The sequence below is a fragment of the Balaenoptera borealis genome (assembly GCF_965194805.1).
Source record: "Balaenoptera borealis genome assembly, chromosome: 17".
In the NCBI taxonomy this organism is placed as follows: Eukaryota; Metazoa; Chordata; class Mammalia; order Artiodactyla; family Balaenopteridae; genus Balaenoptera; species Balaenoptera borealis.
In genome coordinates this window covers 80,334,043-80,347,086 of record NC_138876.1, presented here as the reverse complement: position 1 = coordinate 80,347,086, position 13,044 = coordinate 80,334,043, and the positions used below count along the sequence as shown (strand labels likewise).

Here is a 13,044-nt window from a genome sequence, read left to right as displayed (position 1 = left end):
AAAAGGCGCCGGCGGCCCGCCGGACACCCCTCCCCCCAGGAGACCCTCGAAGCTACTCTTCTCTGGCCACTTCCTCCCAGAGCCTACGGAACGGGGCGGGGGGAGCCCCCGTCCTCCCCGAAGCCGCTTCTCGAACTCACGCATCGCTCTCCTGCCCCTCCTCCAAGCCTCCCCCAGACGAGCCTCCGCCCCCTCCTCGCGCTCCCACTCCCCAGCCCCCGGCTACGGCGCGCTTGGGAGGCCAGGGAGGAAATGACGTGATGTTATTTTAGTGTCAGGTCGGCTTCCAGCTTCAGTTTAGCCCGCCGAGCTCGGGCGCACGGCCCGGAGGTCAGACCGCGTCTCCCGAGGGCACACCGGGGGCTCCAGGGCTCCGTGCCCGCAGAGCTGGGCGGCGGCGGGGTTCCCGCCACCCTCCGGGTCTCCCCCTTCCCCGGACTCCGGAGTCGGGAGTTAGCCAACCCCCCCCGCCACCCAGCCAGGTGGGACCTTCGGCTCCGGCAGGCGGGGAGGGGGCAAGGAACCCCTTTCCAGTTTGGTACCTCCGGAGGCGGAGGCTGCAGCCGGGTGGGGCGGGGGTAGAGCTGGAGAAGCACCCCGGGGAAAGGGAGATGGTGGGGACCGGCCTCCAGAGGCGGAGAGTCCACGGCCGGACCCTCCGGGTACGAGCACCCCGGCGCGCCGCGCACCCCGCGCGCACACACGGGTGCCTCCCCCCGCCCGCTCCATTCACAAGATCCCAGCGCGCTCTCCCGCACGCCGGGGGTCCGCTCGGCCCCCGCGCGCCAAGCATAGGGAGAGCCGAGGGGCCTCTGCGGCGCCCACACTCTCGGTACTTCCTAACCCGGGGCTGAAGAAAGGAACCACGGTCCCGGCATGGATGGGGACCCCCGCCCCAAGCCCCGCCGCAGAGGAGCGCGCCGCCGCGGGAGGGAAGCGAGCCCTGGGTGGCCCGGCCGGGGAGGGGGGAGGGAGGGGCGGGGAGAGGCAGAGGCGAGGGAGGCGGGGGGGAGAAGAAGGCGACAGGAAAGACGGAGAGCCAGAGAAAGAGGAAAGCCGGGGAGAGCGACCGCGGGCGTAGCGAGGGCAGCACCTAGAATTATCATAAAAATAAGGCACTCGCGGGACGCATGCGCACGGCGGACGGAGGCGCGCGGGCCGCAGCTCCCCCTCGGGCTCGCGGGGCTGACCGTGGAAGCGTGAGTAGCCACTTCCTCAACGCCCCCTTCTCCCTCCCGGACTCGCCCTGTGGCCTCGGGCCGGGAGGTGGCCGGGGCCGGGCGGGGCGCGCACGCTGGGCTGGACCACGGTGGCGGGAGCGGGTCAGCGTGCAGGGCGTGCGGGGCTTGGGGTGTGACCGTGTCTCAAGGGGCTCCGCCGGGGCGTCCGCACGGTTCGACCTCTGTGGCCGGGCGCCAGCGAGTGGGTGGGCTACTGACACCCGAAGCAGACCTGGGAAACCCCGGGCGCCGGAGGCGGGCGGTCTGAGCGCAGGTGGGAAGGAAGCGGAGACGCTCCCGGAATCGCCGCGGAGACGCGCCACTACGGCGGGGACCCGAGGAGTCGGGCGGGAAGCGGGCGCCCGCCGCGGACCCCGGGGGCCTGACTCGGTGTCGCCACTGAAGCTCGGAAAACCGAATGGACAGAACCGTCCCCACACTCTGCCCGAGCCGAGGGGGGCGGGCGCCGCGGGTATTTTTCTTGCGGGAACCCGGCGACTGAGTCTTCCGCGCTCTCGGGGCTGCGCTCGGAAGTTGGAACGAGTGTGGCGCCCGGGCTGCGGGGACCTCCGGGACGGCGGCGCGCGGCAGGGACTCGGCTTCGGCGGGCGCGGCGACTCCCCCTCCCCCAGGGGTGGGCGGAGTGGGCGGGGGAGGGGTCGCGGAGGCGGCGGGCTTCCGGCCGGCTTGGCTGGGGCGGCGGGGGAGGGGTCTGGGGAGGGGCAGCGCGCGGGGACTCGAGCGGCTTTGCGAGCCTCCGGGAGTCGCCAGCGCCCGAGGAGAGAGAGCCCGGGCGGGCGGCCGCGGCGCGGAGCGAGCTCGGCGGCGGCGAAGGACGCGGGCGCGGGGCGGGGGACGCGGCCCCGCCAGCAGCTCAGCCCCCCGCGCCCCCTAGGCGGGCCGGGTGGAGGAGTGAGCGCCGAGGCCGAGTTTCTGGCCGGGAGGGGGCGGGCGCTCCGCGGGAACTCGCTCCCACATCCCTTCCTCGGGAGAATCCGGCCGAGGCCGAGCGCTCTTTGTCCGCCCCCGCCTAGCCGATCGGCCGGAGGGCGCGGGTTGCGGCGACCGCAGCCGGTGCCCGCAGCGCGGGCGGAGCGCCCCTCGTCCACGGGCGGCCAGCAGCAGTCACTCGCCCGGGGGAGCTCGCGGTGGCCCCGGAGGCGGGGAGCTTCTGCACGGTCTCGTTACCGTCCTGGGTCAGTCCCCCTCTCCTCTGGAGCGCAGGTCGCAGGGCCCCTGCGTGGCTTGGCTTCTTTCACTTCTGGTGGTTCCAGATTGTGGAACTGACCAAACAGGGGTCCGAGTTCACGAAATAGTGTGAATTCCTCCCCAGACTTGGCAAAGGAGTTGTGTCATGGAAAGACTCTATCTGTAAACTCTTAGTTTTTTGCTCACAACCTGATTTTCTACTGGGTTTCGTCCGGTTTATCTCCTGTTCCTTAAGTGGCGTCTTTTGTATCAGTATCAGTATCGCACATGAGGGGCAATATTGCGTAATGGGTAAGAGCCCTGGACTCAGTAACTGTCTAGATTAAAATCTCAGCCTAGCGGTGTGACCTCGGGCAAGTTGCTTAACCTCTCGGTGCCGTAGTTTTATCATCTGTAAAATGGGGATAAGAAAAATACCTGCCTCACAGGTTGGCTGCCAGCATTCAGTAAATTAATACAGCAGAGCTCTGACACATACCAAACAAAAGTTACTATTACTATTGTTATTGTATTGGTGCTAAATTGGCTAAGTAGACTTCAAAATTAAAAGATCAGGAACAAAATGCACATTTTGTTTGTTATAAAGAGTATACGTGATGAAATAGAAGATGTCCGTCAAAATTAGAAAAATAGAAAATGTTTTCTATGTCAGTATCTAAATTTAAAAACAATACATTTCTACATCATCTGGGCCCTTTTTTTTTTTTTTTTTTTTTTTTTTTTTTTTTTTAAAGGCTCCCACCCTTTTTTTTTTTCGTTTTTAACTTTTTTGGGTTTATTTATTTATTTATTTATTTATGGCTGTGTTGGGTCTTCGTTTCTGTGCGAGGGCTTCCTCCAGTTGCGGCAAGTGGGGGCCACTCTTCATCGCGGTGCGCGGGCCCCTCATCATCGCGGCCTCTCTTGTTGCAGAGCACAGGCTCCAGACGCGCAGGCTCAGTAATTGTGGCTCACGGGCCCAGTTGCTCCGCGGCATGTGGGATCCTCCCAGACCAGGGCCCGAACCCGTGTCCCCTGCATTAGCAGGCAGATTCTCAACCACTGCGCCACCAGGGAAGCCCCATCTGGGCCCTTTTATTTCAAATAATTATGAAGTATATACAATGATTCAAATAGCATTTTAAGAAAATTATCTTTAACCTTAAAAATATTTCACTTTGTAAAACAGATACGCATTAAAACTACGTATTAGGTCATGGTATATACAGAAAATCCGATGTCTGCATTAAAATATTGCCCTGAGTCAGTTTTACTTAAGAGAGTGTGGAAACTTAGGAGCTAGACATGCTAACTTCTCTAAGATCATTGTAAACATTTTAGCCAAAATGCCCTTGATATCAAAAATATAGAATGATAAAAGTCAGATTACTTATGTACCTCCTTCACTTTACCGGTGAGGAAACATTCAGAGAGGTTAAAGGTCAGATATCTGCAGCTAAATAGAGGCCTAAATGGGATTAGAATTAGGTCTTCTGACTGCCCGGGCCTCTTACACACCACACAGGTGATTTCCTGTTTACTGCAGATTTATGAACCTTTAACAAATAGGAAACCAGAAGGTATGATATAAGGAAAAAATATACAAGCATGTGATATCAGCGACATAAGAAAGGCCGGGCTGTAATGTGGCTACTGCTGGCCGACCACTTTATCACAGTCCCTCACATCAGAAGATATGACCACATGACTTGTTTGAGGTATGGGAAGGTCCCAGATCAAGCAAGAGGTAGAGCCAGCGTTAGAATTTAAGGTCCCACATTTGGCTGCATATTCTGTTAATCCCTTGCAGCGGTTTTACATTAGAAATCAGTTTTGAGCTTTTCTTAAATGTTTAAAAATTGAAGGTTCCTGTAAGAGAGCTTTTTAGGAAAGTCTTTCAAGATTACATACCAGGAGATTTTATTATTCCAGATTTTGTAGACAAGCAAGCATGAAAAAGGAAAAAAAGCTTTCTTATTTTAATGCAATTGCCAGGTGACTGGTTTCGTTCCAGACACTTGAACAGCACTTCCGAAAGTTCTGCTGTTTTTTCATTTCTGCATGTGGCCGTCTAATGACATTCACCTTTCATGAACAGACGCAGCTGGTGGCTTAAAGGTCCAGACCTCACATAAGCGGTTTAGAAATTACATGGCAGAGCCTTTCACGTGCGTGTCTGGCCTTGCAAAGTTATTTACAGGAATGCTGTATCTGCCAGGGAAGGCACTTATAGGAACCGTGCCTGCGTCCTTGAAGAAGGAAGCCATGGTCCTCTCCAGTCGTGAGCGCGACGTCTTACCCTTGATTTTGCCTCTCTGGACACATGTTCTTAGACAGAAATCCAGGGCATTAAGCGGGCTTAATTTCTAGCAGGCTCCCAAGCCAGTCCAGCAGAACTGAGTTTTGAAATCACACGTATCAAGTCAGGTCCCATTACGATTCTAACGTGAATCACTGTTCAACTGGCAACATTGCCGATTGGTGTTCTGTACAGCAAACAGGTGACTCACAGTGTGAGCGTCTATTCAAATACCTGTAGTGTCAGCAGCAACTAACAGGGTTCACGCCGAGTCAGAGCCTAGCATTTAGTACAGTACAAGTGAGTCACTGACGACCCAGCGCTGCTGAGATGGTCCCTGAATGTTACCTTGAGCAGCCAGTTCGAGAGTTTAGACAGCGCTGCACGGGGTGAGTCAGTTCCCAGTACCATTGAATGGGCTTCTGCAGCAGCTCTTCACAGCCAAGCCTGATATGACTGAGTGCCCAAGGTGATATTCCGTGATTATGAATTCACAGACTCCTGCTGATTAGATTCCAGCTATTTGCATGAGGAGTCATCTGTGAAGAATCAGTAATATGCTCTGCTGCCCAGCAGTGATATTTCACTCGAGTTATTTCAGTGATTATTACAGCCAGTTGACCTTGATGGTTTGGGAATGCTCGATTTCTAGTTATTAATTAATTTTACTTTACATTGTAAAATCCTTCTCAAGTACGTATCGGTGTTTGGATTTTAGACGACAGCATCTCATGCAAAGTCACCCAGCAGTTGGACTTCCTGAGGTCCTGGGTTGACCACGTGCACCTCAGCCCAACGGTGAAGTGGAGGGAAACATCTTTTTCTCTGGTTTGTCTCTGTTTATGCCCCTATCACCTCTGATGTTAACTGGACGGTATTTGCTCCAGAGCTAGAACACGAGTTTGTGGTGCCCGTCGTTCTAAGGCTGCAACACTCCCAGCAGTTCCAGCCCTTCTGGGGCTGTTTGGCTAGATCCACACAGGCTTGTATAGCTGTTCCATTTATGCAAGACACTGGAAAGAATTGTGCAACCCATGCCCTACGCAACCCTTCTAAGTGACTTTTGTGTCTCAGGGTGTGGTGATAATAAGATTTAAGGGACCAGTAGATTCCTTAATTTATGTAAAAGTCTTGTTGATAATTAATGGCAAGAAGTTATTATCCTTGGAATCAAGGTTATGAGACTATTGTTTTTAAAAGTACATGTATGTTTTTCTCTATTTGTATTGTAGTGGTTGCAAGAGAAACCCAGATGTATGGACTTTACCATATACCCTTATTGTGTTTCTACAAATATCCATTTCTGTGATAACCCAGATTCTAATTTGTGCATCTCCTGCTATATAGAAAGGTGTAGATTAGATACTTTTTTCCATTTAATAGGGACTGCACACAAAGAGTCTAGTTCTTCCAGGCTTAATGCAATTCCTGGCAAGTTCAGGTGGTTAGGACTCTTTAATAAATTAAGACTATTTATAAAATGGAAACGAAGTTTCATGTACATTTTCTAAATCTCAGTGAGGAACTATAGCTATTTTTTTGAGAGTCCTGATTTTTTTAACTTCGTTTGTTATAAATTATAGTCAAGTGTACACGTTCTCAGTTACCCTCGTGTTACCATTATCTGCATCAGGATTTCTCAACCTCAGCACTGTGGACGTTTTGGGTTGACGGCCTCCCAGTGGGAGGCTGAACTGTGCGTTGCAGGATGTTTAACAGCACCCCTGTCCTCTACCTCTGGGTGCCAGTAGCATACCATCCCTGGAAATGACAACCAAAAATGTCTCTAGGCATTGCCAAATGTGCCCTGGGGGCTCGCCACTGCTCTAGATCAAGATACCGGATATTCTCAACCTGTATCCGTAACATCCCCTCTTGCTTCCTCCCAGCCAATACTCACAGGTATCCACTGTTGTAAGTTCCCAAACCACATATTAGTTGTGCCTGGTGTTGAACCTCTTCTAGAATTAGACAGTACATATTCTTTGCAGCTGGTTCTTTAGCTCAGCATTATGTTTTTGAGATTCATTCACTGTTGCATATATTGTTATTTTTCAATGCAGTGTTCCTTTGTGTGAATACACACCAGTTCACGTATCCATTCCACTCTCTTTTTTTTTTTGTTTTAATTTATTTGTTTTTGGCTATGTTGGGTCTTCATTGCTGTGCGCGGGCTTTCTCTAGTTGCGGAGAGCGGGGGCTGCTCTTCATTGCAGTGTGCAGGCTTCTCTCGTTGCAAAGCACGGGCTCTAGGCACGCGGGCTTCAGTATTTGTGGCACACGGGCTTGGTAGTTGTGGCTCACGGGCTCTAGAGCGCAGGCTCAGTAGTTGTGGCTCGCAGGCTTAGTTGCTCCGCGGCATGTGGGATCTTCCCGGACCAGGTCTCGAACCCGTGTCCACTGCCTTGGCAGGCAGATCCTTAACCACTACGCCACCAGGGAAGTCCCTCCATTCCACTCCTAAAGGACATCTGAGTTGTTTCCACCGTGAATAATGCTAATGTGAACATTCTTATTCATGTCTTTTGATAAACATTAAGCCCTGATTTCCATTGGATGCTCAGGAATGAAATTGCTGGGTAATAGATCCAGTATATGTGTAGCTTTATTAGATACTGGCGGTTTTTACACGCCAAACCAACTTACACCCCTACCAGCAACATATATTGCTTCACATCCTCACCAGCATTTAGTATTGTCCACTGATTTAATGGTAGTCATTCTGGTGTCCATAGAGGTTTAGCATTGTGGTTTTAATTTGTATTTCCCTGATTACTAATGATGCTGAACATCTTTTTCAGCCATTTGTATATCTTCTCTTGTAAACTGCCTCTACAAGTTTTTGACCTATTTTTCTGTTGTATGGTCTGTGTTTTTCTTATTGATTTGTAAGAGTTTTTAATATATGCTGGATATAAGTTATTGTCAAAAATGTGTGTGTGTATCTGTTTGTCTATCTGTGTGTGTGTTGCAAATCCCAATCTGTGCCTTGCCTTTACACTCTCATTCCATTACCTTTCGACTTCTGTAGTTTCTGCTGAAAAGTCATGCTTCTATGAAGGTGACATATCTTCTTTCTCTGGCTCATTTAAAATTTTTCTCTTTGTTTTTGGCTTGCCACTGTTGGAACACAATGTGCCTAGGTGTGGTTTTATATTTGTCCTGCTTTGGATTCACTGGGCTCCTTGTATCTGTGAACTGATCTCTTTCATCAGCTTTGGAAATTTTTCACTCAATATCTCTTCAGATATTGCTTCTTAGCAGTTTTCTCCCTTTCTCTCCTGCTTCTGAGACTCAAATCATACGTATGTCTTTTATTCGATCCTAGGTTTTGTCCATTTTTTGTCTCTCCTTCAACTTGAATACTTTCTTTTAACGTGTGTTTTAGTTCACGTGACCTGTCTTCTGCTGTGCCCAGTCTTCTGTTAAACCATCTAGTGATCATTAATTTCAAAAACTGTTTTATTCTAAATGTAGTATGTCCATTTGATGCTTGTTAATACATTTCAATTTTCTGATGAAATTCTCCATGTTTTCATCAGTTTTTCCATCTAATTCTTACCTACTAAATCCAGTGTTGAGGTTTTTATGAGCCTGTACCTGTTGTTTGTTTTTTAATCATTGATCACATTTTTCTGTCTCTTCACGTATCTAGTAATTTTTGTTGTATGTAGACATCATATATAAAGAAACCGTATAGGTTTGGATTACATCTTCCACCAGCAAGGAATCTCCCTTGGAGGGATTTGCTCTGTGAGAATGAGTAGCTGATGACTTCAGTCCTAACAGGTATTGAAATGGGTTGGGACGGGTTGCAATTTTAGTAAGACTTACGTAACCTCGGTTACTTCCCATTCCTCAAGTGTTTTCTCCTGGGCTTCGGATTTAGAGCCTAACGGGTTTCTATCTCCTCAGTCTTGAAAGACTAGGAGACTCGGTCTCACCTTCAGAGGCTTCTTTCTGCCCCTGCCTTCCCCAGGTGGCTTCCACGGTCTGGTAAAGGTCACGAGGAGGGCAGCTGTGTGTCTGGGGGAGACCTTGTTATTGAAGGGAGATGTGCTCTCCCATCTGAGACTCTAGCCTCAGCCCATGCCCAGAGTCCACATACGCCCTCAGGGAAGGAGACACACGGTGACAGACTGCTCCCTGGGGAGGAGCTCTCCCTCAGACACTTTAGGTAATTCAGCCTTTTTGCCTCCACAGCTCTTTGATGTCTTTAGAAATGGGATTTCAGTTATCCATCTAACATTTTTAGTTGTTGCTCAGGAGCTGACCTATTACCATTTTTCTTGAATTAAGTTTCTTTTTCTTCTATCTTGGAATCACATTTTTTATCTTTCTATAGTATCATTTGTTTCCAATGCAATTTAGAAAACGAACATTCAAAATTTTGCTGTGTATGAATATAAAATGCAATACATGTTTTGTGAGTTTAAAGAAGGAAAAGAAGTACATTATAATCCTTGCAACTCTTCCTGCTTCAGATTGCAGTTGTGTGATGTAAAAAGCATGAGCACTGGAATGAAAGAGAACTGGGTTTGAATTTTGACTTTGCTTGCTAGTTCTGTGAGCCTCGGATTCCAAATATGTACAACGGGGATAATTACACTTACTTTATAACAAGAAATGTACAGTAGAGCGTTTACGAGAGTATTCAGTTAAGTGGTAGCTGTTATCATTATTCCTCTAATATTTATCCATCATTATTTTAGGCCCCTGAACATGGATAATCTGATTTTAAACACATATTTTGGTATATTTATATCTGGTACAGATTCTAAAACTTTTACCATTCAAACAAGGTGCTGAAAAAAGTTCTTTGATATGAAATGCCTATACCTATGACTTAATATCTATGAAAATATTACTAAATAAGTTTATGCATTCATATTTTGCCAAAATCTTTGTTTTTTTAGACCAAATAAATCCAAATAAATAAATAAATAAATTTTAATGGCAGGAAGAATTACATCCAAAGTAGTCTGCTCTCAGCAAAATTCACATCTAGCTACTTGGTGTTATATCCACTAGGGTTTATTATAAGATGTTGGCAACAAGAAAACCATATTAGGAAATATGAAGAAAAGGCTAACAATATTTTCTGGAAAGGACAGCTAGTTGATCTTTAAAGAGGAGAGTCTGTGGGGTTTGTGAGTAATTTTAATATTATCTCCATGTTATTTAAATATTTTTACAGTATATTTCCTGTTACCCCTCTGCTCTTTTATTTTGACTTCAGCATTTGTTTCTTTTTAAAAAAAGACCTCACTAATATATGGAAACAATTAAGTTCTGCTCTAAATTTAGAATGGAAATAGTAGTCCCGGGGGCAGTTGGATGGTTCTAGAGTAGCAGGCCTCTCCTGATCGCCCGCCCGCTCCCCAGCCAGTGGGACAGCGTTCCGGCCCGCATCCCGGCCTGCATCCCTGAGGCCCAAGATGCATCTGTGTTTAGTTCTGTAGCGTGATAAGAGCCAGCTTTGCGGGTCTAGCATCTGACTGCACTCTTTACAATCTGTACGCAGGTTTAAATCAAGGCACAAGAATTATGGGGTCTCGGGACCTCCCTGGCGGTCCAGTGGTTAGGACTCCGCATTTCCACTGCAGGGGGCACGGGTTCGATCCCTGGTCAGGGAATTAAGATCCTGCATGCCGTGCAGCGAGGCCAAAAAAAAAAAGAATTATGGGGTCTAGTTTACAACAACCTAGAATTTATCAAATTCTCATTAGAGCTAAGTTTCCGCTAAAGCAAGTAAGTTATTTCTAGACCTTTAAATGACTGGGAAGTTCTGTACTGTTCTTTTGGCAAAATGAAGTACTTATTAACAAAAACGACTGAACAGCGTACCAGACCAGGTGGAATAAATTTGGGTTAAAGGAGGGTGAATACAATGGCACAAAGAGGTATGAAAAAAGTATGCAAAATCTAGTAACGTGCATAACTCACCTGTTCGTGGTAAACACATCTCATAAACTAACCCCCAAAAGGCATATTATTTTTTCCCTTATCTTCTAATGATCTGTTCAAAATCATGAAGGAAATAAAACTATAAATTCTAACTTAGAGCACATATTTGTTAAAATCTATCAAAAGTAGTCTGAGAATCAGGAGACTGCATAGAGATTATTTTTTAATGGAAATTGGTCCTTTATGAGCCTTTTTATGCATCCCTTAGGATGGGGGTTTTATTCCTAAATCCCCGCGTCTGACTGCCTTATGTGGTCTCACCAAAGGAGAATCGAATGGCTGTGGTTCCCTACAAAGAGCCCAAAATGCATCACCATTAAACATTTCAATCCATTTCAATTTTATATCTGCTTGTTCAGCACACTAGCCATCGAACCCTTCATGCCGAGGGCGTGGGGCCCTAAAATTCAGGAGATATTTTGGTGCAAATTGTAGAAAACCAAAACCTTGAGGAACAGAGATCCTGTCACACACCCCCTGGGAACAGCAGACAAAAACGTCCCATGGGCCCGGCCGCCGGGAGCTGTCTTGGGAACACGAAGGCAGCGTGGAACCAGGGTGACCGTGTGCTGGCCTGTCCCTTAGCCCGTTCTGATCGGCAGCAGACCACCGACGGGCGTCCCAGAACAACCCCAGTCTGTGTGACCGTAGCCTGTGCACAGCTGTGGCGCGAAGGGTGCTGCTGTGCGGGTGTTGAGAGGGACCCGTGCCTGGAGCCAGACGGCGCGGGTTTGGGTCCGCGTGGGGACAGCTCCACAGAGTAAATGGAGTCAGAAGGTGTGGTTACCGCTACCTTTGCGCATTTAGGCCGAGGGGAAGTTGTGCATTCGTTGGAGATTGTTAGGGGAAAAAGCAGGCTCTGATAAAGAGTTGAGATTTTATTTTGGTGTCATGCGTTACCATTGACGGGCACAGGAGGGGACTAACAAAGTCTGGATTCTATTTTAAAACTATTTTAGGCCTTGAGGGCCATGTGGTCTCTATTGCAACTACTCATCTCTGCCACTGTAGCCAAAAATCTGGGGGGGATAGAGCAGAGGGAGATGCATTTTGGAGGGTGTGCAGTGGGTTTGGAGAGGAGGGCGCAAGCTTACCAATGAGTGAGGTGAAAAGAAGAGTCTAGGCGACTCCTGGGATGTGAGTGGCTGGGGCACCGTGGATGGGCTCGAAGCCCACGGGGGAGGAAACAGCGGGGGCAGGGGGTGGGACTTGAGCCCGTTTAGACGCCGGAGTCTGAGACGTCCACGAGAGCTCCAGTTGTGATGCCAGGGGACAGCTGGATTGGAGTGTTTTGAAAGCAGGGGCTGGCGGGGGGCTAGAGGCGGAAACGTGAGTCTGTGCTGTGGCGCTAAACTTTGGGGGCTCGTGGGGGGAAATTCTGGAGCCTAATCAGTGGCTATTTCTGCCACAGAACCTGCACCTCCTTTTCTCACGCTGTAAACAGTCTGCTGAGCATTTCTGTGTATTTATTACAGCTAACTAAGGCCCATGTCCAAAGCCAGAACACGGCCTGTCCTTCTGTGGGCTGTGCACTAAGAAAGGTTTTTATATTTTTAAACATTGTTTATTTACTTATTTTATATATATATATATATATATATATATATATATATATAGGGAGAGAGAGATTGCTTTTGAGGAATTGGCTCACAAAACTTAGCAAGTCCAAAATCTTGATGGAGTGGGCCTGCAGGCTGGGGACACAGGGAAAAGTGGCAGCCCTGGCAGGTTCCCTTCTTGCTGGGCGGGGAGGAGGGTATCAGTAACTCAGGAACGGCCAAATGGAAGGAGTCTGAGGGCAAGGCCTGGGGGAGGGGCGAGGAGCTGCCCCCCTCCCTGGGTGCCCCACCCTCCCAGCTCCTCCAGGTGTTCACTAACGCGGAAGCTCAGTAGTTCTTAGCTTTCTTAATCGTTGGGGGAAGGAAATCGAAGAAGAACGTTTCGTGACACAGAAATTTTATGTAGTTCAAATTTCGGTGTCCATGAATAAGGTTTTATTGACACCCAGCCCCACGCGTTCATGTGGGTGATGTCTGTGACAGTTTTGGGGCTGATGGGGCAATTGACAGCTGTAATGAGCCCACGGAGGCTACCGTATTTACTCTCCGGTCCTTTACAGAATATGTGGGCCTGCCTCTGATCTGTAACCTAGATGTCAGTGTGGAGTATTACCAGGTTCTTGTAGGAAACCGCCTGTGTGAAAATAAGTTCAACCAATAACAATGACATTTCTTAGAAAAATAATGTACTCTCAAGGAAAAAAAAAGTAAAAATTCAGAAGGACAGGCCAAAGATCCAATTAAAGATAATCTCCTATAGGAAATAAAATCGAAGGATCTAACAAGTTTCCTTTTGGTATCCACCATTTCA

The 13,044-nt window shown here is 48.6% G+C and overlaps 1 protein-coding gene across 5 annotated transcripts in view; it reads left to right on the top strand.

Moving 5' to 3' along the window:
* RGS20 (regulator of G protein signaling 20) overlaps positions 1–13,044 on the top strand; it is an 82,099-nt gene that overhangs the window by 31,003 nt on the left and 38,052 nt on the right. The window contains exon 1 of one of the 5 annotated variants that reach the window (XM_082364768.1): positions 284–482. The exons of 1 other annotated variant lie outside the window; for it this stretch is intronic. Coding sequence is in view for 2 of the 4 variants with exons in the window: in XM_082364763.1 (XP_082220889.1) it covers positions 877–1,199 (323 nt within the window). In the remaining 2 variants the exon portion in view is untranslated. Of the gene's footprint in view, positions 1–283; positions 483–508; positions 1,200–1,266; positions 1,495–13,044 lie in introns of those variants that run through there. 3 more of the 5 variants (XM_082364763.1, XM_082364765.1, XM_082364766.1) reach the window with 3 other exon arrangements.